Below are 27,775 nucleotides of genomic sequence, written 5' to 3'. Positions count from 1 at the left end.
TGACAAACCTTTAATTCTCTGGAATAAAAGGGCTTTAGAGAATTAATATGGTACACCTTAGGCTTTCGGTTGGAGGTGGGGAATGCTATGAGATAATTAACAGCTCCCAGGCGCTCCTGGACCGTGAAAGGCCCTTCCCACGACGCTTCCATTTTATGGGCCTGGAGCGCCTTTAAGACCATGACCTCGTCCCCTACTTTGAAGGAACGCTCTCTGGCATGTTTATCATACCAGGCTTTTTGCTCTTTTTGAGCATCCTGTAGGTTTTCTTTAGCAAGGGCTAAAGAGGTTCGGAGGGTTTTGTAGGTTGGTTACAAAGTCCAGAATGTTAGTTCCTGGAGAAGGTGTAAACCCCTCCCATTGCTGCTTCACCAACTGTAATGGCCCCTTAACCTCGTGGCCATATACAAGTTCAAATGAGGTGATCCCAGTTGTGGATAAGCACTCTCAGCACAAACTGTTGCCTCAGTGAAGTCCAAGTACACCCTCTGCCAGCAGCTCCGACTAAGATCCCGCAAGGACAGAGAGCTCCACCAGAAGATTATCTTTGTGGAGGCAGCTCTCTAACCTCAATTTCCTGGCAGATGTGAGTTGTCCCCACAACCTTCAACTTCTAAGCGAAGTGGGTCGAAGAAACAGGCTGGGGACTCCTCTTGTAAGTCCTCCAAGAAGAGGACAGGAAGTCCCCTAAGTGAGCCTGAGGATAGCTGCAAGTGATATCCATCTCACTTGGTATCCTCAGCACCGCTGGCACCGAGATCGCAGTCCGGCACCAATGCACAGCGACTGTCAGCTACTGGTACCATTGACAGGCCCATGGACCCTATGGGCACCGACTCTTTGGTACCGAGAGTCAAGAAGGCACTCCTGGTACCAAGTCTACCTCGGTATCACCAGCGGTGGCTCGCCCAGTACCTGAGAGACTGGTACACACCAGGTTGCCGTCTCCCCCGCCATTGGGACATTTGGTACCAGTGGAATTCCATCACACCAAAGACCTCAGCGTGCGGGATGCACCTCAGTCCCTGCCTTGATACCGATATCGTGGCAGCAAGCCTTTACCAGGCACGGGGATTATGCCCTCAATCATGCCATGCCCTTCCACTATCTAGTGAGGGTTCAGACTGTGCCAAAGGAGGTGGTCTCACAGTATTCCCAGAGTTCTCAAGTTTGTCAGGGCTCAGCGGTTCAAGATGGTCACTATCAATGATCATTCCAACATTGGAATAGGGAGATTGGTTTTCGGCCCTCGACATCCAGGATGCCTACTTTCACAATTAGATGCTACTGGCTCACAGAGAATTTCTCAGGTTCATTCTGGGACAGGATCATTATCAATGCAGCGTCCTTCCCTTTGGGCTGTCATCGGCCCCGAGACTATTTACCAAAGTTCTCTGTGTGGTAGCCACTCACTTATGCTCAGAAGAAAGAATGATTTACCCATACCTGGATGAGTGTCCTCAGAGCCCGATCTCTCCAGGAGGCCCACAAAGCTGTCAACACTACAATACACTTGTTTACAGAACTGGGTTTACAGCTCAACACGCAGAAGTCAACTCTCACCCCCAGTGCAATGCCTGGAATTCATAGGAGCTGACCTACATGCCATACAGGGCAACACCCTCCTACCTCAACACAGGTTCCTATCCCTGGTTTCACTCACAGGCACTGTTCAATACAGTCCACAGATGCCAGCCAGAGTCTGTCTCCAACTCTTGGGACACATGGCAGCAGGCACAGCAGTGATACCACACACCAGACTCCACATGCAATCCCTCCAACTATGGGTCAGTTCAGCTTACAGACCAAAGAGGGACCGATGGGACAAACCCCTGTAACTACCCACCAGCTTCGAAAATTCCTTAAACTGTTGGAAAGACCCAACCAATGTGTGAAAGGGATCTCCTTCTCGTACACGTCACTGTCGTTGCTCCTTACCACCATCACTCATAGGGTAGGGCGCACATTTAAACTGCCTCACAACGCAAGGCTAATAGTCACCTACAGAGATGTCTCTACACATCAGTCTCCTCAAATTGAGAGTGGTCAGGAATGCCTTTGCACGTTTGCTCCCATTGATCACATACAAAGATCCTAACACAACAGAGCCTGCATGTACTACATCAACCATTGTGGGGGCCAGGTCGCCCTCCCTATGCACAGAGGCAATGAGACTATGTAACTGGTGCATCTCTCACAACATCACTTTATCCGTGGCTTACCTGCAGAACTCTATAGCGGACAACCTCAGTCACAGATTCCCACAAAATCATGAGTGGGAGATGCACCTGTCAGTACTCCACAACCTGTTCACACGATGGGGAAAACTGTACACAGACTTGTATTCATGACTTACCAGAACAAGACATGTCCCTGCTTCTGCTCCAGGGCAGGGATGGGACAGCTGTCTATGGATGATGATCTTCTGTCCTTGGACACTTAACTCATAATGGAAGACTCCTGTCTACTCTTAATGGAATTTCCTGCCACGACTAAGCAAAGTCATGCATGGACATGTGACTTGCTCATGTGACTCCAAACTCCATCTTTTACCTGTAATTTTCCGCTAGTTGTGCTGAGGGCTTTGTTTGAAACAATGGATTTCCCGCCACATGGCAGAAGCTATAAAAGGCCTTGGATTGGAAACATCTCCATTTTTCATTTTTCCTGCTCAAGCCTCTGGACTTATACTTACAGGAGTATTCTAACCAAGGGACTGAGGGCCTTCCAATGATTTGGAAGCAACCAGAGACTTGACTTAAGCCAGCAGTTTATTCCATCATTGCTACAAGCCTGAACCAAGAACTTTGCGATTATTGTATGTATTTGATTCCTTTAACCAATTTTAACTTTCAACTTTTTTCTTTTTATAAATAAACCTTTAGATTTTAGATACTAAAGCAGGGGTGGCCAATCTGAGCCTGAGAAGGAGTCAGAATTTACCAATGAACATTGCCAAAGAGCCACAGTGATACATCAGCAGCCCCCCATCAGCTCCCGCCCCGACTCCCAGCGCCTCCCACCCACTGACAGCCCCACCAATCAGTGCCTCCCCTTCCCTCCTGATCAGCTGTTTTGTGGTGTGCAGGAGGCTCTGGGGGGGAGGGGAGGAGCAAGGGCATGGCAGGCTCAGGGAACGGGGTGGGAAGGGGTGGAGTGGGGGCAGGGTTTGTGGTAGAGCCAGGGGTTGAGCAGTGAGCACCTCCGGCACATTGGAAAGTTGGCACCTGTAGCTCCAGCCCTGGAGTAGATGCCTATACAAGGAGCCACATATTAACTTCTGAAGAGCCACATGTGGCTCTGAAGCCACAGGTTGGCCACCCTTGTACTAAAGGATTGGCAACAATGTGATTATTGGTTAAGATCTGAGTTATATATTGATCTGGGTGTGTGGCTGATCCTTTGGGATCAGAAGAACCTTTCATGTAATGAAATTGGTTGTAAAGAACCACTCATCTTAAAGTCTGTAGTGTTTTTGGTGGTGATAAAAGGACTGGAATGCCTAAGGAAACTGCTGTTCTGACTTCTTGTTAGCCAGTGTCGTAAAACAGAAGTTTACTTTTGTTGCTAGTTTGGTATATCTTAAGGGAGAATAACCACCACTTTTGGAGTGTATCTGCCCTATTTCTTAGCAGTTTGTCCTGAATTTGGTATTCTCAGTTTTGACCCATGGAGGCATGGTGATGGCCACCTGTTCATTAATGTACCTATCAATGAAAATGGCCTTCTTGATAGTGATTAACTCGGCCAGAAGGACAGGAGAGAGAGCAGCTCTGATATCACATCCCCCTCACAATATTCTTTTCAGACAGGGCCACATCCATAATTCATCCCTAAGGTAACCTCTCTGTTTCACATGAATCAATGGATTCCTCTTTCAATCTTCTACCCCAAGCCTCACCAAGACAATAGGGAGGCTCTGCTACATACCTTAGATGTTAGAAGAGCACTGGTCTTCTATCTTGATAGGACAAAGGCCTTCAGGAAGTCCCCTAAACTTTTCCTCTCTATGGTGGAAAGATCCAAGAGCTGAGCAATATCAGCCCACAGACTCCTTAAGTGGGTCTCGAATTGCATCAGACAGTGCTACCAAATTCATAACTTGATCCCATCAGACTCTAACAGTCCACAGTCCACAAAGTCGATCTCATCCGTTGCCTCCTTCAAGGATGTCCCTTTCTCAGAGATCTGCAGAGCAGCGACATGGGTATCAGTCCACACTTTCGCAGAACACTCTACGATCATTGGCACTGGGATTCCACCTCCAGTGCCAACCTGACACCAAAGTCCCAGCCCTCCAAGAGAGGTATTGCTTGGACGTTGCGTACAGTGGAGCACCCATATGGCCACTACTGGAAGAAGTCACTCACCCTGTACAGTAACGAAGGTTCTTCAAGATATGTGTTCCTATGGGTGCTCCACAACCTGCCTTCCTCCTCCTCCACTTCAGAGTTCCCATTTATGACTCTAGGGTAGAGGAGGAATTGAGGACGGTTAGCCCGTGTGCGCTGGTTAGCCTTGCGCTGTCACACCTTGTGCTGCGCCACATGTGCGGGCCCAATAAACGCGGCTACCGAAGTTCTTCTATCAGCAGCACAGGGATGCATCTACAGTGGAGCACCCATAGGGACACACATCACTAAAAACCATCGTTACTATACAAGGTGAATAATTTCTTCCAGTGATTGTATTGCCAAACTCTCTTACAGATAGTAGACTACAGCAACTAACTTAATTTGATGCTTCAATTTACAGGAACGTTCCAACTTTACATTTCCTGATGTATGAAATCACCGTTAGCCCTTCTATAGCAAAAATATCTGAAAACCAGGTCATCCTTAATCTTGCCTTAATAAATTGTGAATTTAGAATATCTATTAAAATATAACTTTTTGGATTATTTTTAAACATGACCAACTGAGGTGCTATGTTCCCTTTTTAGTTCACTTGTGTAAACGTTCTAAATTCAGTTTTCATATTTTTTGTTGTATAGTGGTTTTTCCTGCATCTTACCAAACAAAATTTGGTTGGATTTTCTTTAATTGGTAAATGGATTTTCATGACCGGTTGGAATTATCGCACTGTTTTTATGCTATCAAATCCGTGTTCTCTTCGATTGCAGAGGGAAATGGAATGCCGATTGCTTGATGATTGATGGACTGCTTTCCCAGTTAGGAGATCAAGTTGAGAAATTGTGGCGAAGAGATGAAGGAGGAACTGGGAAATATCCCCCTGCTAGCTTGCATGTAAGTAGGACTTCTTAAAAAGGCAAAAAAATAATGATTTTACAAAATATTTGGTTAATTTTTCTTTTTTCATCACAGGCGCTGCTTGATCTCTATTTGTTACAAAATATTGAAGAAACTTACAAACATGCAATTGTATCCTTTTGACAGTGTTGAGAGAGATTGAAGATATAACCACGCAATATATTTGCATTTGAAAGAATGTTTCTTGAATGTGTGTGTGAGACAAAAGTTTAAGAAATTAATGATAAAACAGTAGCATAAACAGGAAAATTATCGTATTTTGGACAGAATGAGCATAAATTTAGGATTAATGTACTGGAATAATTGTTTTCTTTCATACTTTAGATTTTTCATTTTAATGGCTTCATTAAAATGACATGATTCTGTAGCAAATAAAGGAAGTTATTCTTAGGATGTGATGCCTGCACCAAAATTATGAGACTTCTCTGTTCTCTGAAGCAGCAACAGTTACCCAATACTATTTACGGCAGTACACATTCTTGCTGAAATCAGCAATTCTCCAGCACAGGAAACAATGTTTGCCTCTGTTCTACTGAAAACGCAGGCACATGGACTATTACCCAGAGAAAGGAGAATGTGATGGAGAAAATGCTTAATTTTCAAGCTGCTAAAATGTATAAAACATTTGCCTTTGCCAAACTTTGTGTGTTACTTAACCTAGGTAGGAAGGGACAGTTCGGATTTTAGACACAGCAACTTCACACCACAGTTGTTTTAACCTGTTAACTAAATAATTATGCACTGATCAGAGGGAACAGGTAGAAACTAGGAAAACAAGGATGCACAGGTTCTTTACAAACCCAGTGAATTTTTTTTTATTTATGGCATGGTGGGAAGGCTTTCTCATTCATATTTAATTTTTATTCTCTACACAGCTGAATTTACTGTTACAGTGGAACCTCAGAAATGGAGGTTGTTCGTAACTCTGAAAAGTTCGTAACTGTGAACAAAATGTTATGGTTGTTCTTTTAAAAGTTTACAACTGAACAAGGACTTAATATAGCTTTGAAACTTTACAATGCAGAAGAAAAATGCTGTTTTCCCTCTATTTTTTAGTAGTTTACATTTAACACAGTACAGTACTGCATTTGCTTTTTTATTTTTTGATTTTTGCTACTGATTGTGTACTTCCTGTTCCAAATGAGGTGTGTGTGGTTGACTGGTCAGTTTATAACTGTGTTCGTAACTCTGAGGTTCTACTGTATTTTCAAGTCTAAGAACTTGGTCACAGTATGATTAAAACTTGTAACAGTGTCCCTGTTCTAAAGCATTGGAATCTGAGGCATTAGCTCAATCATCGAGATATGGTTAAGTCCTATATACAACATATTTGTGTGACTGGCTCCTTTACCTTGACTATTTTTCAAGTAATGGTGAAGCTATCCAGAATTCCATAGCAGTTTCTCTTAATAGAAGTACGGGATTCTTTCCTTATGTGAAGTTAAGTAAGAGCAGCTCTGTTCATTAGTTTTATCACAAAACAAAGGAGTTGTACATTTAGTACAACTAGGAGTGCAAATCCCTGCTCCATCACAATAACACTACCATTCCAGACTTGTGCATTAGTGTTCTTTTACTAAAATGGGAAAATATTCCAGCTTCTTTCAACACTTATAAATCAAAAGTAGGTTTTTATGTTAATTCAAAATGCAGCTTTGGGATTAAAACCTGGGTTGGTGGGTTACAGTGGGCTGAAAATTGCAAGACAACTATTTTCTGCTTGTAATACTTATTTTTGTTGTTACCTTCCCTAAATTTATGTAAGAAACTTCCCTTCTTGCAAAGTTATTAGCCTTAATCAAGTACTTACTGTCAGACAATTTATTTGCTGTTAGATATCATGCATTCCTTTCCAAACAAAACAGAGACTTCATTTGACTCCTTCCCAACTGCCTTTGCTATCCCTTGGGGTCTGGTTAGACTTGTTCAAGGTTTTTGGCTTTTGGATCACAATGACTATGAGGTAAATAGTTTACTTTAAGACCTATATAAAGATGCAACGTTATGGTCTCAAGATGAACTTAGGGCATCTAATCACTAGTCAAGGGAGATAAAGGGCTAGAACCTTTACTGTTTAAATATTGTTAATGCATAAACTTAATGGAAACAGAAAGCAACAATAAATTATACTCTGAAGTCTGATTATTTAGTTTTAAATGGAATAGTTGTAGTCAATCTTATTTACACATATTTGAATTTTCCTAGCTACCTGATTCATCAAAGCACTTGAGCAAATTTCCAAAGATGGTTTTATGCAGATTTAAATGTTTAAAATATAGCCGAGGACTCTGCACCAAGAAATGAGGCAAAACTCTGTAAAAGTGACTTTTAAACCCAACGCAGATTTAAATTGTGTATGTTTTTAATACTTTGGTTAATTCCTTACCTGTGATATTATAGCTAATATAGTACGCTTTTCAAGTTTGATAGAATAATTTACACAGCAACTGCTAAGAAGTTAAAAGAGCAAATTTCCAAATCTATCCTCAGTGAGTAGTATTAAAAGGACATTCTCACTGCTGCCTCCAGAGACTCTGAGACCAAATTGTCAAGAATTAAACGAAGTGCAACCCAAGAAACAATCAACTGAAAGCCAAACAGAAGTACTGAAATGACTAGTGAATAAAGTGCTAATTTCATTTGGTTGCAATCATATGTGCATAAAATTGTGGGTGGTGTCACTAGCAGTTTAGATGACATACAGGGTTTTTCTTAACCCGGGAACTTAAGAATTGCTCATTTGAAACTGAAATCATATTATGTGGTTAACTGAATCTGTCTTCTTTCCAATTACTTTATTAAATTAGATTGAAGGGCAAATATATGTTTCAAGTATAAACATACTATTACTTCTAATGTTGTAAATGCACCTGAAAGATGTTTGTTTTTCACTTGGGAAGTTTTAGACTTTTTGTTGTAAGGGTTAAGTGTGTTGATAGTTCTAATAACTTTCATTTTCTAACTTCTGCAGAATTCATTGGCCCTTTTATTTCATCCAGCTACAATCAAAACAATGTCATGGCAACATATGAAAATTATTCAAGCCTTGATGTGCCAAGGAGAGCACAGACAAGCCCTCAGATACATACAGATGATGAAGCCATCAATGTCAAGTAGCAGTGAAGTTGCACTTCACCTCACTGTTTTGTTGTTTAATAGGTAAAGAAATAGAAAATATATCCTGATTAATATGTTAGTCTAAAAACTATACAAAAAAAATAGAGAACAGATTGTGGCTTTCATTGAGTATTTTATTCAATCTTTTAGTCTTTAGTTCTTTTTTAACACAAGTCATGCATCTCTTGCTTCATTAAAATTGTTGATCCAAGTGTTAATCCTCCTCTGCATTTCAAAAATTAATTTCAGGTGTATGGTGGAGGCTTGGAGTCTTCTGCGGCAGCACTCCACCAGGTTAAATGTAGAAGAGTTGTTAAAACACATGTATGAAGTCTGTCAAGAGATGGGACTAATGGAAGATTTGTTGAAACTACCATTCACAGATACTGAACAAGTAAGCATGAGCAAGAATGAAGTCTTAATCAGTTGTTTGGAAGAAGGAAGCAGAACTCTAAACAATTTTGTTTCTCTTAGGAATGTTTAGAGAAGTTTTTGCAAACCAGTGCTGGTATCCAGAATCACGAGTTCCTTTTAGTCCATCATCTACAGCGTGCCAATTACATCCCTGCATTACAGTTGAATCAGTCATTGAAAGTTAATCTCATGGTAAGCTTCAAATTCTGTTAGGGTGGGGTAAATGCATTATGTATCATTTCACTGAATGTTAATTGGTATCATGCTGTAAAAATACTTAGTGCCTACACTTTTAATATATATTGTATGTTTTAAAATGTTTTATGCCGTTCTTTTAAATATTTAGAATAAATTGCCCAACATGAAATTACAACAAAATTTAACACTTAAAGTACTTTTCAGACACAAACAAATTCAGAAAGTAGTTTGAGATAAAATTAAATGTTACAAAACAAACACATTCTGTATTTGGAGTAATCTGTTAAATTGAATTCTAAGGGATAGCTTCTACTGTTTTTTATATATGCATGCAAATGAAAAATTTCAGTAGATCTCAGTGCTACCAAGGTGTCCAAACTACATAGTTCTGCCATTAGGCTTCTGCACGCTGTATCTTGGAGTTTTTGCTGTGCGGAAAGTTATCTGATCCCTGCTTCTGCCAGACTTGTTATATATTTTAACACTTATCTGTACCCAGTACGGGAGGCTTATTGAGGAGATTGATGGCTAGTGTTCCCTTTTCTGATTGGCCAGTATAGAACAAACGGCCTCCTACGGAAAGCAACATGCACTTGCAATGTAACTCTGATTTATATTCGGTTTAAAAAAATAAAACATGCATTAGCTTAAACTGTAGTCCTCAAACTGCTTAGCCAACATGTATGACTAAGAAATGCCAGTTTTTGTGTGTGTGTATATTAAAATAAACACAAACTTGCAAGGTAACGTGTATGTAATATGCCTTTTGCTTCACTGAAAGTTACACCACTTTCCACATAGTGTGAGTAATTGTCGCAGACTTTGAAGGAAAAAAATATAAAAAAATAAAATGAAAACATATAGTCTGGATTGAAGGGTGGAACTTGATCCTCTGTGTCTAATATGTATAAAAACCATACACAAACTTAAACACCCTCAGAATTTCTTAAGATGCTGCAAATATGTCAGTTGTTTGTATTAACAAACATTTGTTCATAATTAGCTGATGTGCTTTTAATTGGTTGTTCATTAGAATGATCGTGATCCTCGTTTGAGAGAGAGGTCAGTTGCCAGAAATTCTATATTAGACCAGTATGGAAAGATCCTTCCTCGAGTGCAAAGGAAGCTGGCTGTAGAGAGGGCCAAGCCTTACCACTTATCTTCTTCAATTCTGCGAGAAGGTGAGTTTTTTGCTTAAGAATCCATGAATGATTAATTTCTCTTGGTTAGTGTTCAGAGATTTGATTTTCTTTTTTTTTTTTTTTTCCCCCTTTCATTTTTAGTTTCAAGACCCAAGCCATTGTCAACTGTGGCAAAACAAACTACTGCAGGGAATGTGCTTACAAGAGCAACTTTCATTAATAATGTGCTGTCTAAAATTGGAGAGGTCTGGGTGGGAAATGAGCAGAAAAGTGATTTCTCACAGTATGATAGGTAAGAACTCCTATGTTACCATATGAAATTGCTGTTCAAACTACTAGGACAAAAAAGAAAAGGGACAATGTAGTGCAAGAAATGACTACTTTGTTACAAGACAGGTTAAAGTTATGGAAATTAATGGTGTCTGAGTTGTCTTCTTAGGAACTTGTGATACATGCACTGGCAAATTCTTGTATTGATAACTGCTTTGAAGTCCATTAACCCTCACTTCTGATAGACAAAGGTGAAAATGACAGTTTTGGGAGTGTAAGGTTGTGGGAAGTGTAGTCTGTTAATTCTGCATATATGACTTCTGGCTTTCTCTTTCTAAACCCTCATCTGAAAATGTTGTAATTTTTTATTTGTTATGTTAAAAGAAACTTAAGTTTGCAGAGTCAAGCATTCAAAAGTTAGGAAATGCCAGTTTTAAGGTTCCCTGTGAACCTTAATTCAGCTCCCTTGTGCATCTGCATTGTTGTTCTTTAATTACATGATCAAATACAATTTTTTCAAAGGACATCTGCCTCATTTCAGCCCAAATAGTTAGTTTGGGAATATTATAAGCAATTGGAAAGTGGGGTCTTATAATCAGAAGTGTTGGGCAACTTCAGCTAGAGGCAACCAACTCCAGCTATAATAATTTTTAATCCAAATACCCACTCACAGAACCTACAAGTAGTAGTCAATTATATTCTTTCATTTGCAGTCCTAGAATTGAAGAACCACCACCTATGGCACTGCCTTTCCCTGATACAGAACTACCTGATCCATTTGTTGGCACTCCAGTTACAAAGTCTTCGCGTAAAAGTTCCAGGTATAGTATATCTTCAGACTAAGTATTTAGAGTGGGTGTGGGAGTATGCTGAATTGTTGAGCAGTTTCCATTCTGAGTGCAAGTAGCTTCAGTTTTACCTAGGTGCTGTCCTGAAAGGAAGTGGTTAATGTCCCATGTAGACAAGCCCTTAGTTTAAGTTGTCTTCATAACTATTCTAGTCCCTGATTTTTAGCCTTTTCTATTCATTACGTTTCTCATTTTTGTTGTTTAGTTCCGTAATCTCTCAGGGAAAAATGTTTTTAAACCTGTGAGTTAAAATCTGCTCTGACACAGTGGTATAAATTTGGAGTGATTCTCAAAGTCAGTAGTTTTGTACTGTATTTATGCCAGTATTAATGGGAAGAGAATTTGCACTCTTTATTTATAAAATACTGTGGATACATTCATGGCAGGGGTAGTCTTTATAGATAAACATTAAATTGTTAATATGATTCACAAACTTTATCAGTCTTTCCACAATGGTCATGATTTTAAAAATGATTATAAAATGCAAAGGAACAATAAAATGACACTTTCTTAAATAAAGATGTAGAAAAGACCATTTATTTTTGAATCCTCAATTAAGGAGAATAAATATTTTTCATGTAGTACTGTGTCGTAAGCTCAGTAGGTCAATGTCAATACTGTAGGTTGGAATAGATCCAACCTCTTCTTTTAATCATCTGACTGCCAAGGAGAATCCTTTTTTCTGATTGTTCAGTTCATACCTTTTTTCCTCCTGCTCAGATCAGAATAAGATCTCTCTTTAATTTGCTTAGAGTCATATTTGTCAGTCATCTCTTCAATGCTGTAAATTTGAGGTGCATCTCAAAGTATTCTTCAGGTTACTGCATATGGGAAGAAGAGGATAGAGAGTTGGGAAAGGGGGGCTGGTAGAGTGAAGAGGAATGGGTAAAAATAAAGGGTGGGGCCAGAGTAGAGTTTGTCATGGATATGAAGAGGATGCAGATGAAGGAACTGGGTTTCTGAGAGTAGGAAAAAGAAAAGGAAGAAAATTAACATCCTATAACCACCTGTCTAAAACATTCTCAGAGTTTCTCCTATATTACTGTTACTATATTATATTACTGTTAAGTGTTTGCGTTACATTAGCACCTAAAAGACTCCACCTTAGAGACTAACAAATTTATTTGAGCATAAGCTTTCATGAGCTACAGCTACAGCGAAAGCTTATGCTCAAATAAATTTGTTAGTCTCTAAGGTGCCACAAGTACTCCTTTTCTTTTTGCGAATACAGACTAACACAGCTGTTACTCTGAAACCTGAGAGTAGGAAGAGGAATAAGAGGATGAAAGGAGATAGAGAATAGAAGGTTAGAATGGACGGGGAACAAAAAGGAGAGGCTCAGTACAGAGAAAGGATTGTCTGGTGGTTAAGGCTAGACTGGCAGTCAGGAGAGCTGTGTTACATTCACTCTCTCTCTGTTCTTCAGTTCCCATTTATAAAATGGGGATAATATTTCTCCTATCTTCAGTTTAGATTATAATCTCTTTGGTACAGAGACTGACTGCCTTTGCACAATGGAGAGTCAATCTCAGTGGAGTCTTTTAGGTGCTAATGTAACGCAAACACTTAACAGTAATATAATATAGTAACAGTAATATAGGAGAAACTCTGAGAATGTTTTAGACAGGTGGTTATAGGATGTTAGGTAATGCGCCCAGCTAAAAGTTGGGCAGTACAACTGCTGTAGCTAGTTGAAGGGAACCTTACCTGTTACCTTTTTTAAAAACAAAGTGTTTTCTAATCAGCCTATTTAACGAATGTTCCGGGACTTGTAATTCACGTGAGTGGATATCTAATACTACATTGTCGCCTTTGGAGAAGTGGAATTTCCTCCTACAAACTTTTTTTTCTCAGGAGGGATCATTTCATACATTCCCACACAGCTGCTTGCTAAAGTTGTGAGATTTTGTTTTGTAATTGATAAAGAAACAAAATGGCAATAGAAGCAATATCTAGTTAGGCCTCATTGGTGTGTAGCTGCATGCTGCGCACTGTTAAGACAGCTGTAATAATTCAAAAAGTAGAGTTCAAATATTCTAATCAGGTCACATCTTGTAAGCTATCAGATCAGCTTATATGAAAGCAACTTAATTTTCTGTTTTCACATTTTAAATTTAAAATAAGAACGTAGAACGGCCATAGTGGGTCAGACCAAAGGTCCATCTATCCCAGTATCCTGTCTTCCGACCAGTGGCCAAAGCTAGGTGCCCAGAGGGAATGAACAGAACAGGTAATCATCCCAGCTTCTGGCAAACAGGCTAGGGACCATCCCTGCCCAGCCTGGCTAATCGCCATTGATGGACTCTATCCTCCATTAATTTATCTAGTTTTTTGAATCCGGTTATAGTCTTGGCCTTCGCAACACCCTCTGGCAAGGAGTTCCACAGGTTGACTGTGTGTTGTGTGGGGAAAAAAAAACAAAAACTTCCTTTTGTTTGTTTTAAACCTGCTGCCTGTTAATTTCATTTGGTGATCCCTAGTTCTTGTGTTATGAGAAGGAGTAAACAACACTTCCGTATTTACTTTCTTCACACCAGTCATGATTTTATAGACCTCTATCAAATCCCCCCTTAGTTGTCTCTTTTCAAAGATGAGAAGTCCCAGTCTTCTTATCCTCACATGGAAGCTGTTCTATATCCCTAGTCATTTTTATTGCTATTTTCTGAACCTTTTTCAATTCCAATATCTTTTTTGAGATGGGCCACCACATCTGCACACAATATTCAAGATGTGGGTGTACCATGGATTTATAGAGCGGCAATATGATATTTTCTGTCTTCTTATCTATCCCTTTTTTAATGATTCCCAAAATTGTTTGCTTTCTTGATTGCCGCTTCACATTGAACGGATGTTTTCAGAGAAATATCCAGTGACTCCAAGGTCTCTTTCTTGAGTGGTAACAGCTAAGTTAGACCCCATCATTTTATATGTATGGTTGGGGTTATGTTTTCCAATGTACATTACTTTGCATTTATCCACATTGAATTTCATCTGCAATTTTGTTGCCCAGTCACCAAGTATTGTGAGATCCTTTTGTAGTTCTTCGCAATCTGCTTTGGACTTAACTATCTTGAGTAGTTTTGTATCATCTGCAAATTTTGCCACCTCACTGTTAATTTCTTTTTCCAGATCATTTATCAATGATGAATAGGATTGGTCCCAGTACAGACCCCTGCTGGACACCACTCTTTACCTCTCTCCAGTCTGTAAAATGACCATTTATTCCTACCCTTTGTTTTGTATCTTTTCACCAGTTACCAATCCATGAGAGAACCTTTCCTCTTATCCCAGGACAGCTTACTTTGCTTAAGAGCCTTTGTGAGGCACCTTGTTAAAGGCTTTCTGAAAATCTAAGTACTCTATATTCACTGGAATCCCCCTTGTCCACATGCTTGTTTGAAACACTTCCCTCCCACGGCCCTCCCCAAAAGAATTTTAGTAGACTGGTGAGGCATGATTTCCTTTTACAAAAACCATGTTGACTTTTCAACAAATTATGTTCATCTGTGTCTGACAATTTTATTCTTTACTATAGTTTCAACCAGTTTGCCCAGTATTGAAGTCAGGCTTACTGGCCTGTAATTGCCAGGATCACCTCTGGAGCCCTTTTTAAAAATTGGCATCACATTAGCTATCCTCCAGTCATTTGGTGCAGAAACTGATTTAAATGATAGGTTACAAACCACAGTTAGTTCTGCACTTTCACATTTGAGTTCCTTCAGAGCTCTTGTGTGAATACCATCTGGTCCTGGTGACTTATTACTGTTTAGTTTATCAGTTTGTTCCAAACCCTCCTCTAATTCCTCCGATCTGTCACTTTAAAAGAAGGGTTCAGGTTTGGGAATCTCCCTCACATCCTCAACCGTGAAGACAGATGCAAAGAATTCATTTAGTTTCTCCACAATGGCTTTATCGTCCTTGAGTGCTCCTTTAGCATCTCGATGCTCCAGTGGCCAAACTGGTTGTTTCTCAGGCTACCTGGTTCTGACGTACTTAAAAATAATTTTGCTATTACTTTTTGAGTCTTTGGCTAGCCGTTCTTCAAATTCTTTTTTCGCCTTCCTAATTGTATTTTTACACTTCACTTGCCAGAGTTTATGCTGCTTTCTATTTCCTCACTAGGATTTAACTTCCGCTTTTTAAAGGATGCATTTTTGTCTCACACTGCTTCTTTTACTTTGTTTAGCCATGGTGTCGCTTTTTTGGTTCTCTTACTATGTTTTTAAATGTGGCGTATACTTTTAAGTTGAGCCTCTATTATGGTGTCTAAAAAGTTTCCATGCAGATTGCAGAGATTTCATTTTTGGCAGTGTACCTTTTTAATTTCTGTTTAACTAACTTCCTCATTGTTGTGTAGTCCCCTTTTCTGAAATTAAATGCTACAATGTTGGACTGCTGTGGTGTTTTCCCCGCCACAGGGATGTTAAATTTAATTATATTATGGTCACTATTACCAAGTGGTCCAGCTATATCACCTCTTGGACCGGATCCTGTGCTCCACTTAAGACTAAATCAAGAATTGCCTCTCCTCTGTGGGTTCCCAAATTAGCTGCTCCAAGAAGCAGTCATTTAAGGTGTCGAGAAACTTTATCTCTGCACCCCATCCTGAGGTGACATGTACCCAGTCAATATGGGGATAGTTGAAATCTCCCATTATTATTGAGTTTTTTTTATTTTTATAGCATCTCTAATCTCCCTGAGCATTTCAGTCACGATCACCATCCTGGTTAGCTGGTTGATAATATATCCCTACTGATATATTCTTATTATTTGAGCATGAAATTACGATACATAGAGATTCTATGGTACAGTTTGGTTCTTTTAAGATTTTTACTTCATTTGATTCTACGTTTTCTTTCACATATAGAGCCACTCTCCAACCAGCACGACCTGTTCTGTCCTTCCGATATATTTTGTATCCTGGTATTACTTGTCCCATTGATCATCCTCATTCCACCAAGTTTCTGTGATGGCTATTATATTAATATCCTCATTTAAATCTCGGCAGATTGCTGGATTTGGTGGTTCGTCCTGTTCCTCTGTGTTCTCCCTCATTTGAGAATAATTGGCAGACACCATGTAGAGCTTCTACTTCATGTACTATATCCAGTCCAATACAGTCAAACTCACGGAGCCCCATATTGCACACGAACATTTCAAGAGCATCAGAGTTGAATTTGTTGGAGACTCCTCTTGTGGTTAAGGTATGTAGAATTGGTAAACTTGAAATATTTTTAAATTTCTTTTATGGGGAAAAAAACACCCCACAATACATAATGCCAAGCATGTAGGTATTGAATTGTTGGATCTCCCATATATGCATTTTATTTGTATGTACCTAATTCCATTAGAAGCAATATGTGGAAAACCGACTTAAGGAGAGGAGTATTACAAAATGATAAAATTATGTTATCTATTAACAGTTTATACTTTACCAAATAGCTTTATAAAACAAATTTATTTTTATTGACGTGCAGGCAAGAGTGCTGAAATGGGGAATGTCAACATGTCCAAATACTTATTATGCCAATTATGGAATAACTAGCCCCTAGGGGAAGTTTATTTTAGCCCCTAGTAGCTAGTTTGACTTAAATTCCTAAGCCTGATGGTTTATATCCCTTATATTTTCTTCTCCCATCTACTGTAACTGTAGACTTTTTATGCGTATAAATGTCAGTCTGTTTGTGAACTTCATTAACCTCATGGCCTCAACGGTATCTTATGACCGTAAGTGCCATTGTTTCATTATTCATACATACATTTTTTTTGTGTTTACAGTTTGCTGCCATATTTGAATCTCTCTCTGTTGAATAATGAAAGTATGAAGGAACTTTTGATTTATCTATTTGGTGCCGTTCTCTTTGTACTCTGTCATGACCATACTTATTTGTCTTTGTTCTGAAATTACATCCTCAATCTTAAATATCTCTTCATACAGATTACTTTCCATATGTTTAATAATTTTCATGACCCATCTTTCAATGCCCGGTTCGCGCAGCTTGTGCAGCAGTGATGTTCCATGAAATTGACACTTTGCATGTAGTCTTCAGTTCAGAGGTCAAATTAAGATGTTTATTCCTTTACATAGAGAGCTAAAGCTTTGGCCACATCATCTGCTGCTTCTGGGTTCCCTGGATTTACTCTGCAATCTATTTTGAGATCCAGTCTTCGTACCACACCCATAGCAACTCCTTCTGCATCTTCAGGAAGATCAATTACTCCTCCTCTACGGGCAAAAGAACCCAGAATTTCATTCAGGGAAGAGAATGCAACTTCCAAATGGACAGCTGGGGTAAGCTGGGCTACAGTTGGTGAAAGGGAAGTGATGGTGGAGAGTTTTAAAGCTTTGTAGATTGCAACTTGGTGTATGTTTTTTAAAAGCTTTTGCAGTATGTCATTGTAGATTGTTCAGTGTATGTTATGTGTGTATAATGGCAAGTCAAAGGATAAGCAAAAATTAACTCAGAAATCAAAAACTATTCTAATGGTAATAGAATTTATGCAAACGGAGATTCAAGTATAATGAAATAGCGCAATGACCGTAACAGTCCTATCGCAAGTTTTTGGACAGGAAATACAAGCTGCTCTTCCATATAAATTCTTTCAGGAAATTGCAATCTATGTACCACTGAAAATATTTCAATTGTATAGGAAGAAAAAGGTTATACAATCATTGGCCAGCTGTTCTTTAATGGTAGAATTATGGAAATTAATACTGTTACAACCTGGCCTAGTACACAAGTGGACACGGTAGCTGGGTCTCACATTCTTCTAAGCCAGCTGGGTCCAGGGTAGTGTCTAATCACTATTTCTGGCTCTGGGACCATTTGGCATACCCTTGAGCTCAGACCTCACATCTGACTCCTTTCCTCAGAATGTGGGATGCCACCATCTAGCTGTCCTAGACCCCATATGGCACCTGCTGATCCCCCCAGTCACGTATACATGCTCCACCATGCTGTGATCACTTAGCTTCTAGTTTAACCCCTTCAGAGACAATATGGTGGGAAAGAAGGAACACAGGCTTAGCAAAGGGATTTCTTAACCACAAAAACTTTATTATTAAAGCACCCGAGAGTTACAGATTTTTGAAAGCAACAGAAGTCCTGGGAAGTATGCTACTCACATCTGATCTCGCACCTTCTGATAGTCTTAAGTTGTCAACATTTCAGGCGGGCAGACTCCCTCCTGGCTGCTCTCTCCTGCTAGTCCTTATGTTTGGCAATGATCACACCACCTGCATAGAGCAGAACTTTGCTCTTAAGTAAGGTCTCTTATCTTTCTGCCATGTACCCTGCTGAGAATTTCCTTTCCCTTCCACCCATGCTACTTGCCCCTGTAGATAAACCATTGTTCTGGGGGCAGGGTGAGCTAACAGTTAAGACAAGCAAAATAGATGGCCTCAAGTTGCAGTCTTGATGGTTTCTCAGTGATAATCCTTCAAAAAGGTGTTAAGTATGTTTCCTGGGCAGGGAAGCTGTCTGGAATTCAGTGCAATAGGCTTACCTCATGGAAGTTCAGATTTGGGTAGTCACACCTTCTTGTCAACTGTTGGGAATGGGCCACATCCACCCTGATTGAATTAGCCTCATTAGCACTAACAACGCGCCCCCCCCCCCCCCCACACACACACACTTGGTAAGGCAACTCCCATCTTTTCATGTGCCCATAGAATCATTTAGAATATCAGGGTTGGAAGGGACCTCAGGAGATCTAGTCCAACCCCCTGCTCAAAGCAGGGCCAATCCCCAATTTTTGCCCCAGATCCCTAAATGGCCCCCTCAAGGATTGAACTCACAACCCTGGGTTTAGCAGGCCAATGCTCAAACCACTGAGTTATCCCTCCTACTGTATATTTATACCTGCCTACTGTATTTTTCACTCCATTTGTCTGATGAAGTGGGTTATAGCCCACGAAAGCTTATGCCCAAATAAATTTTTTAGTCTCTAAGGTGCCACAAGGACTTGTCATTGTTAGTGCTAAAATCTTCACTCATAATACAACAGAGATACAGATATCTCAAACAATATTCACCATGAGTTCTTGGAAAATAATATGCCAATTTTGGCTTATTTGCAACTAAAGCCTAATATCATATCCCCTGTAGGAAGCCCAAGTTTCAGGAGACCATTAAAACAAGGATAGAAATACTAATTACAAGAAAGGCCTCCTCTAAGGGCCTGATCTGTGCATGGTGTAACATTGTTACTGATGGATCTAGAAGAGAAGACTGGAAAAATGGGGAAAGGATCTAAAAGCAGATCTCACTTTGAAACGAGTGTCTGGAGAAAGGCCAAAATTTCATTTATTTGTGTAACTATTAAGGAAAATTATTACAGAATGCTTTATCAATGGTATTTCATTCCATTTAAACTAAAGAAAATATAAACAAAAGAGTCATAAATTCTGGAGAGGATGTGAGGAAATAGGGACCTTTCTGCATATGTGGTGGAATGTCCTGAAATGATATTTTGGAGAAAAATAATCAATAGAACTTTCAGGATAACTAAAGTTATGCTACCAACCCAAGGAACCCATACTGACTCTGTTAGGTTACTATCCAAAGGAGGTTATTGATTTGAGGAAGGATCCACTGATGATACAATTCCTGCTAGCAGCCAAATGTGCAATAGTGGCATGGAGAATTGAAGTATGGGAAATCATTTCAGTGGAAAAAAGAGGCAGTCTTATATCCGTATCCAGTAGATTTTATAATATATGGCTACCATTTTTGGAATTTGAACAGAATACACAGATAACAGGTTGACCAAGCACAAATGGTCTTTTAAAGGTAACAAATACAAGTCATGAATAAGATTTATTAATACTTGTATGGAGAGTTCATGTATGTCAATAATTTATTTTTAAATCTCAATAGTGGAGTATGGTCACTTTAATCTACTTGTTCCAGACTGTAAGACTAATGAACACTGAAACCTTTTTATAATCTATATAAAATGGATATTATTTAAAGTGACATTGTCAAGTAGACTAGGGCCAACCTTAATGTGTAAGGGAAGTTCCCTCTTTTTGAAAACTTGAAAACAGTAGTGGGTTGGAATATGAGAACCAGAAAGTGAGACTACAAACAGAAAATAAACTGAAAAAGAGTACTTGTGGCACCTTAGAGACTAACAAATTTATTTGAGCATAAGCTTATTTGAGCATCTGATGAAGTGAGCTGTAGCTCACAAAACTTATGTTCAAATAAATTTGTTATTCTCTAAGGTGCCACAAGTACTCCTTTTCTTTTTGCGAATACAGACTAACACGGCTGCTACTCTGAAACCAGAAAATAAACTGACCACAGTTCACTTTAACCCTCCAAGCTGTCTGAAATCAGTGAATAAATACTGTAGTGAAAAGTCCATTCAATTTTTAAACTCTAGTTTTAAAAGCTAAGATGGTATTAGTAACATGATTAAGAAATAGCTTTAATTGTCAGTATATTGACTATGTCCAAATATCAGAAATAAGTTTCATATGTCTTTATTCCCTGGAAAAATTTGGGTTTCATTTATGACTCTAATTTATTTGGTGTTTTTTTTTGTTTTAAATAAAGATGCTGGGAGATAAAACAAAACCCCTTGTAGCTTCATCTGAACATAACCTTGGAGTTCAAATGGAGGACACTTGGTCTAAGGACAGAGATAAAGTTTCTCCCTTTACTTTGAGCTGTCCCGGGGAGGATCCTGCAGAAATGAATGAGTCCTCAAAAGGTATAGCAGGAGATGTCCTGGAGAAAATGGAAGTCAGCAAAGAAACTAGTAATTTTTCTGCCAGGTCAGACCAGACTACCTTGGAATATCATGATGCAAGATCACCAGGCGACTTTGAGGATGATGTTATCTTCATAACTTCTAAACCAGCTAATTCTTCCGATGAAGGTGTTGCTATCATACAGGAAGAGATGGAGGAAGAAGGCAGTGAGGTGGTCAAAAGTGAGCCTTTGCAGTTTGAACAACAGACTTCTTCAGAGCTGGAGAAACAAACTGGTATGTGTTGTCATGTGGTCACTTAAGTAATCTAATTAAATGACCATTTGGGTGCCCTTTAAAAGGTTAAATGATAATTATAGTGGACAGTAGCTAATATTGATATAGTGTGCTAGGCCTCCATATTTGAAAAGATCCTTCCACTGTAAGCCTCTATTTTGAGGCATCCTTAACTTTCTCATATGTTGTGCTTTGGGCTGACATTCCTTGTGCTTAGTCTCAGCCAAGAGGCAACAATTTCTTATTTTTGAAAGCGGATATTTCTAGTTTGGGTTTACATGTGGGTGTTTTGTTTTGTTTGTTTATTTTTGTTTTGTTTTTGGTGTTTGAGTATGAAAGACTTTTCATCAGCTGCATTTTTACCCATTCTTTGATGCTTAGGATTAAACAGTTGCTTCAGATTTGTCATAGGCTTAGTCCTCATTGAGAAGGCCTTTGATCTATTTGAAAATGTTGATAAGTTAGACATATTTGAAAACATCATATTGGGACTGTATAGTAATCTTTTCTGTCTATTGAATTGTATCCAAGATACACTATTTCTGGTAGAGACATGCAAGTGTCCATCGGTTTGTGGCATGGAATCTTAAAATTGCTGTGTTCACACCAGTGGGTTATGCAGTCAAGTATTAATGCGCATAGTGTATTTGAATTGAAAGGTTCTGCAGGGTCTGGGGGGCTGATTTGTCAGTGAGGTGCCTCACTCCCATGTCTATGTGAGCAGCAGAAGTTGTCAACTACAGTCTCCACTTATTTACACAAGCAGAGGGGAATGATCCAGGTCCAAATATCTGTAATAAAATAGCTCAGTGACCTTAATGATCATTTGTAGTTGGACAAGAAATACAAGATGCTTTTGCAAGCATAATAATCACTAGGTAATCTTTACAAGAAACCTTCTTGTTATGTTGGGCTGTGATGGAAAGGGTTCTGTACAATTGCAGTATAAATGTGATATTTTATCACTGGCAGCAGCAGAAGGTAGTCTATGCTGCTTCTACTTAAACCATTTTGTTTGGTCCAGCAGTGTGATCCTAATTCAGGTCACTGAGAGTAATATGAAGAGGGAGAAAGCAGGCACCCAGACCAGAAAGAGGCTAAAGAAATGCACAAAATGAAGTATGACAAGACAGAAATGATAGTGGTGTTCAGTGGTTTAGCCTGGCAATGCATTAGTTTAAGATCAAGCTTTATCCCTTGCTCAAGTGCCAAAAGCATTTGATTGTGCTTCTCTCCCCTCCTACCTTTTGGGGATGCAGTGGAGTAAAAGGATGTTACTAGCATTACCCACCTCTGGGGAGGCCAAAGTCAAGCCCATCTCAACCAGGGTGTTCAACATTATGGAAACACAAAAAGGCATATTGGAAAGGTCTCTGGTAAGAGGATGGAGAAGAAACAAAAATAAAAGATATGGAGATAAATATCCAAAATCCAAAGAAAGGGAAGAGGTGGACTTTATCTTTTGCTCTTAAAATTAGAAGCTTTTGTTTGAAGTTTTCAGTAGCTAATCCGGTTGTTCTTTGACTTTTAATAGTCAGCCACTATATACATCTTTTCCTACCCCCTAAAATTTTGTCATTCGTTCATTTGTTGCCCTTGAAAGAAAAATAATACGAGGGCAAAGGTGACAAAATATGACATCAAATTATACGGTAATGGAAAAATACTTCTCAGCAGAAGGTTCTCAACCACTTGAAGTACCTTCCAGCCCTACATTTCTATGATTGTGTGAGAGAGATTAGTTTCTTTTGTAGTGGGAGCAATAACTCAGACTTTTTGTGCATTTAAATCTCAACAACAGCAATGTATTAGTAGATCACTTTTGCATTTTAAATAAGCAAAATAATGAAGCACATAATGAGGTTTGTAATTTAAAATCAGGTAAACTTTTTCAAAGAACTTGAGTTGTGTTTAATGCAAGTAATTACCTGTTGTTCAGCTGTTAACAATGTTGTTCCTAGGATTTCTGGAAAGGACAGAAATAGCGTGTCCTACCCTTCCTGAGGAGGGTATGTTGGTGTTGAATCACTTAAGCACCTTTCAAGTTGCTGGAGCCTCTACTTGTTTGTCAGCCGGTGAAAGGTAAATATGTAAAAATAAATAATTTGGGTATACAAATGAGTGCCATTTGGCTTTCTTGTACTTTAAAAGCTCTATTGTCTTAAGTTCAGATTGGTTCTCTATTTTACTTTCATAACCTACATCCTATCGGGGTTCCTTGCATCTTCCTGCATAAACATAACCTCAGTGGTTAATAATCAAACATTAACTCTCAGAAAGACCGTCTTCACAAAGTACTGTGGTTACAAACTGGTTAATTCAATCATGAAGTTATTTAAAGCTTTCCCAATTTGAGTCTGTTAAACTGACACTCTGTACTTGAAAGTCTCACTTCTGTCTGAAAATTGTGTACCTCATGTAATTAAAAGTAATATCTAAGGTTCCTATGACTGAAAAGTTTTCTGGGGGATTCCTTCAGTTGGTTTACTTTTGTGTATTTTGACAATATTTTGTACAAAATCAGTTTCCTTAAAATATATATCTTGCTCTCTCTTAATTAAGTATTTCATTGTATTGAAAAGTCCTGCAAGTACCTAAGCACATGTAGGAAAATTGAATAATTTATGGTAACTTTATTGGCACAGACCTTACTTTTTGTACAACTTGTTCTAAACTTTTGTTTTAGTAGTTACATAAATAATCGTTCTGCAGAAAACAGTATTTTTATTAGTCATTTTTTTAAACGATGAAAACACTTAGAGTGAAGGGACATTTAATACTTGAATCATGCCATTACTTAATGTATGTGTGTAGTTAGTTACAATGAGACCTGAGCTGAATGCTAATATTTTGGGGTAGGGAGTTCCAATTTTTGTTCTGAATGTGTTCTGTTATGAGCATGGACATGAGTATTTTAAAACTAGAACAAAACATTTTTAAAACGCATATAGGGGTTCAACCTCTTGTTTCTTTTCTGTTTACAAAGTGAAACCGCCACCGAAGAGTCCAAGATGCCATCTTTATCAGAAGAAAAAGAGCTGCCTCTCACAAGATCACAGGCTTTGGAGGCATCAGGAGCAATTTCTGAATGTATGTATGTTTGGTGTATTTAGCAACAAGTGAAAGTTTTAACTGTTGAGTTAAGGTAGCTGTAGTTAGGTGCATAAAAAGTATTTGAGCTGCCAGGGTTAAATGCACAACTTACCCTGTCACTCCACACTTAACAGATTGAAGTGAAGCTTGGCAATGCAAATTTTTGTCAACTTAGAGCTAGAATATACTTATCAAAGAACCTCTGTTTAGAGGAGGCAGAGTTAACACATACATTTTTATTGAACTGGAGATTTAGGAAAATTGACATTACAATTCATTGTTTCTATGTGCATAGCACACTGCTGCAAATTGTACATCTTTGCTGCAGAATTGAGTTCAAGTGTGCAACGGACACACGCTTTAAACACCCTTCTAACTGATGGCAGGGGGCTTGGTACTCAAGCTGTAGGAGGGAAGGTGTCTGTACAATCACTTTTCCTGTCTCAAGTGTTGAGGGCTCTTAACTCCTTCCTTGTGACTCTTTGGTGTGAGGCCCTTTATCTCTACATAATTCAGTCTTGCCAAATGAGGTGGGCTTGGCTACTAGGTTTTGGAACATGGAGCACCTACTTTCTCATGCTACATGGAGGCAAGATGAGTTCAGTGGCATTGCATTGGCAGCCCATGTGGATAGCAAGGCAGAGGAATTGTTTTTCTTTGTGGCTTCAAGCCAGCAGAAAATGTTGCTGATATCCTGTTCCACAGCTGCAGAAATGTGGCCGGCATAATGCATTGGATGTAACAGTGAACTGGTTCGGCTGTTTGGACCTTAGGAAGTAGACCTCCAAAGTGATATTTGAGGTAGATTGGTTGTCCCCAGACTTGTAATGTCCTTTGCTAGCTTTTGTTTGGCACTGTGTGGGGCGAGAGCATATAGGTCTTGTACTCAATATATCATCATCTCCTGGCTGTGTGCGCCGGTTTCCGACTGTTTTTATTAACAGTTCTGAGACCCAGTTCATGCTGTTTTAAGAGAATATTTTATTACCGAATTTACAGAAAAAGAATAATTTCTTTACTCAAGAACATAAGAATGACCCTATTGGGTCAGTGAAAGGTTCATCTAGCCCAGTATCCGTCTTCCGACAGTAGCCAATGCCAGGTGCCCCAGAGGGAATGAACAGAACTGGTAATTAACAAGTGATCCATCCCCTGTCGCTTATTCCCAGCTTCTGCCAGACAGAGGCTAGGGACACCACTCCTCCCATCCTGTCTTATAGCCATTGATGGACCTATCCTCCATGAATGTATCTAGTTCTTTTTTGAACTCTGGCAAGGAGTTCCACAGGTTAACTGTGCATTGTGTGAAGAAATACTTCATTTGTTTTATACCTGCTGCCTATTAATTTCATTTGGTGACCCCTAGTTCTTGTGTTATGAGAAGTTGTAAACAACACTTCCTTATCTACTTTCTCTACACCAGGCATGATTTTTGAGATCTCAATCATATCTACCCGTAGCCATCTCTTTCCCAAGCTGAAAAGTCCCAGTCTTATTAATCTCTCCTCATACGGAAGCTGTTCCATACCATAGTCATTTTTGTTGCCCTTTTCTGAACCTTTTCCAATTCCAGTATATCTTTTTTGAGATGGGGCAACCACATCTGCACACAGTATTCAAGATGTGGGCGTACCATGAATTTATAGAGAGGCAACATATTTTCTGTCCTGTTATCTATCCTTTTCTTAATTATTCCCAGCATTCTGTTGGCTTTTTTGACTGCCGCTGCACACTGAGTGGATGTTTTCAGAGAACTATCCACAATGACTCCAAGATCTTTCTTGAGCGTAACAGCTAATTTAGACCCCATCATTTTATATGTATAGTTGGGATTATGCTTTCCAATGTGCATTACTGTGCATTTATCCACATTGAATTTCATCTGCCATTTTTTTTGCCCAGTCACCCAGTTTTGAGATCCTTTTGTAGCTCTTCGATATCTTATCAAATATTGTTGCTAATCTGCCACTAAATGTAAGATAATATAGTGTTTACACTAGTTGAAAAATTTTAACTCAGAAAAACTCTTTCTTACAGCTCTGGAACAGTCTTGTTCAGATCGCATGTCAAGAAATGTGTTCCCCTGGTCTACTCTATTACAAAAAGAGGCCCTGTAGGGTACAGCCCGAAGGCCTGGACAGTTTGTCAGTGATACTTAGACTGAGACTTGCAAGCCACGAGTTGCTCTTTAATGTGTCTCCTGCAACTCTGTGCAGCACATAATGTCAACCAAGAAAAGTTATTAAGCAATCAGGATGCTTTTACTATGTTATTAACCAATTGTGGTTGATAAAAATAATAGTCATTTTGCTGTGAGAATTATATAATTTTTATATTAAACAATGAACTCGCACTACTGTGGCTCTTTTGGCTAATTTGGCTCCTGAACCACTGAGAGCTGAGTATCCCTGGTTTAAGTGTTAAGTCTCAAATTGGCATTTGGGATTATGCCATACTTTGGTCCATTATAAAATGATAATTTCTCTGTTATGGCTGCACATTAGCAAGACAAACTTTTATTTTTTCAATACAGGAAAATCCTTTATTTAAAAAAAAAACAACTTAGAGGACACTTGTGAAATCAGTTGGTCTTAACAGTATGAGGTTGGGATGAATGAATTGTGGATTGAACTGAATTCTGCTGAATCAGTTTTGTCTGACCTGTGTATAAACATGCACGAATATTAGTATTGTGTGGAAATATCCACTATCCCACTCTGTCAGTGATTCTTCTGTATAAAAGTACTATTGTTTCCCTATGCCCTACCAACACCCGATTCAAGGATCTAGACCAATGTTTTAAAGAAGCATACCTACAGAGTATCAATTAATACAATCCTCAGTATTTATGCAGCAGTTAAAATGAATCCAACTTGTGCAGCTTTTTATGTCAGACAACTTGAAGTCAGAAATTTACTGGGGCAAAAATCTCTTTCAGCTGTGATCAGTATCCGTCACAGTGAGGATATTCCCAGGACTCATTCAGAAAAGCAGCTTCAAGAGGAAAGGGTTGAGGACCTACATGAAGATCAGAAGTCAGAGGAAGCTGCAATAAAAGAAAATGTTCTGTTCCTGCAAGAAAAAACATCTACTTCTAAAAGTCCTCCTGAAACTAAAGAAGTTAATGTAAGTGAATTATTTGTCCATTTTACTAAGTTAGTACAAGACAGAAAAACTCTTAGGAAACCTGAGAAGCTTGGCAGTTGGCGTCTAAATGTTTTCATGTGACCTGTAAGTCTCTTCAATTGACTTAGCATGACTAACTTCAGTGCTTAGTTAGAGATCTTTGTGTTTCCACAGCACCTCGGACAATGGGACCCCAATCAAGATGGGTATTGCTACAGCAATACAAAAAACTAAGAACACACAGTCAACGTCCTTCTTTTCCCAAAATCAGATTGGACCAGTTACATATTAATCTGATTTG

At 39.0% G+C, this 27,775-nt stretch overlaps 1 protein-coding gene across 3 annotated transcripts in view; it reads left to right on the top strand.

The window, feature by feature from the left end:
* The window catches only part of AHCTF1 (AT-hook containing transcription factor 1), an 84,236-nt gene that overhangs the window by 46,358 nt on the left and 10,103 nt on the right, over positions 1–27,775 (top strand). For all 3 annotated transcript variants that reach the window (XM_075126982.1, XM_048843664.2, XM_075126981.1), the window contains exons 18-32: positions 5,123–5,246; positions 5,325–5,381; positions 7,087–7,233; positions 8,242–8,429; positions 8,637–8,781; positions 8,862–8,993; positions 10,033–10,180; positions 10,283–10,433; positions 11,125–11,232; positions 16,268–16,463; positions 17,348–17,551; positions 20,823–21,255; positions 23,217–23,337; positions 24,242–24,345; positions 27,287–27,474. In XM_075126982.1, coding sequence (XP_074983083.1) covers positions 5,123–5,246; positions 5,325–5,381; positions 7,087–7,233; positions 8,242–8,429; positions 8,637–8,781; positions 8,862–8,993; positions 10,033–10,180; positions 10,283–10,433; positions 11,125–11,232; positions 16,268–16,463; positions 17,348–17,551; positions 20,823–21,255; positions 23,217–23,337; positions 24,242–24,345; positions 27,287–27,474 — 2,446 coding nt within the window. The remainder of the gene's footprint in view (positions 1–5,122; positions 5,247–5,324; positions 5,382–7,086; positions 7,234–8,241; positions 8,430–8,636; positions 8,782–8,861; positions 8,994–10,032; positions 10,181–10,282; positions 10,434–11,124; positions 11,233–16,267; positions 16,464–17,347; positions 17,552–20,822; positions 21,256–23,216; positions 23,338–24,241; positions 24,346–27,286; positions 27,475–27,775) is intronic.

Source organism: Caretta caretta, chromosome 3 (assembly GCF_965140235.1).
Source record: "Caretta caretta isolate rCarCar2 chromosome 3, rCarCar1.hap1, whole genome shotgun sequence".
In the NCBI taxonomy this organism is placed as follows: domain Eukaryota; kingdom Metazoa; phylum Chordata; order Testudines; family Cheloniidae; genus Caretta; species Caretta caretta.
Note: the sequence above shows the minus strand (reverse complement) of the source record. Positions and strands in the feature narration are given on the sequence as shown.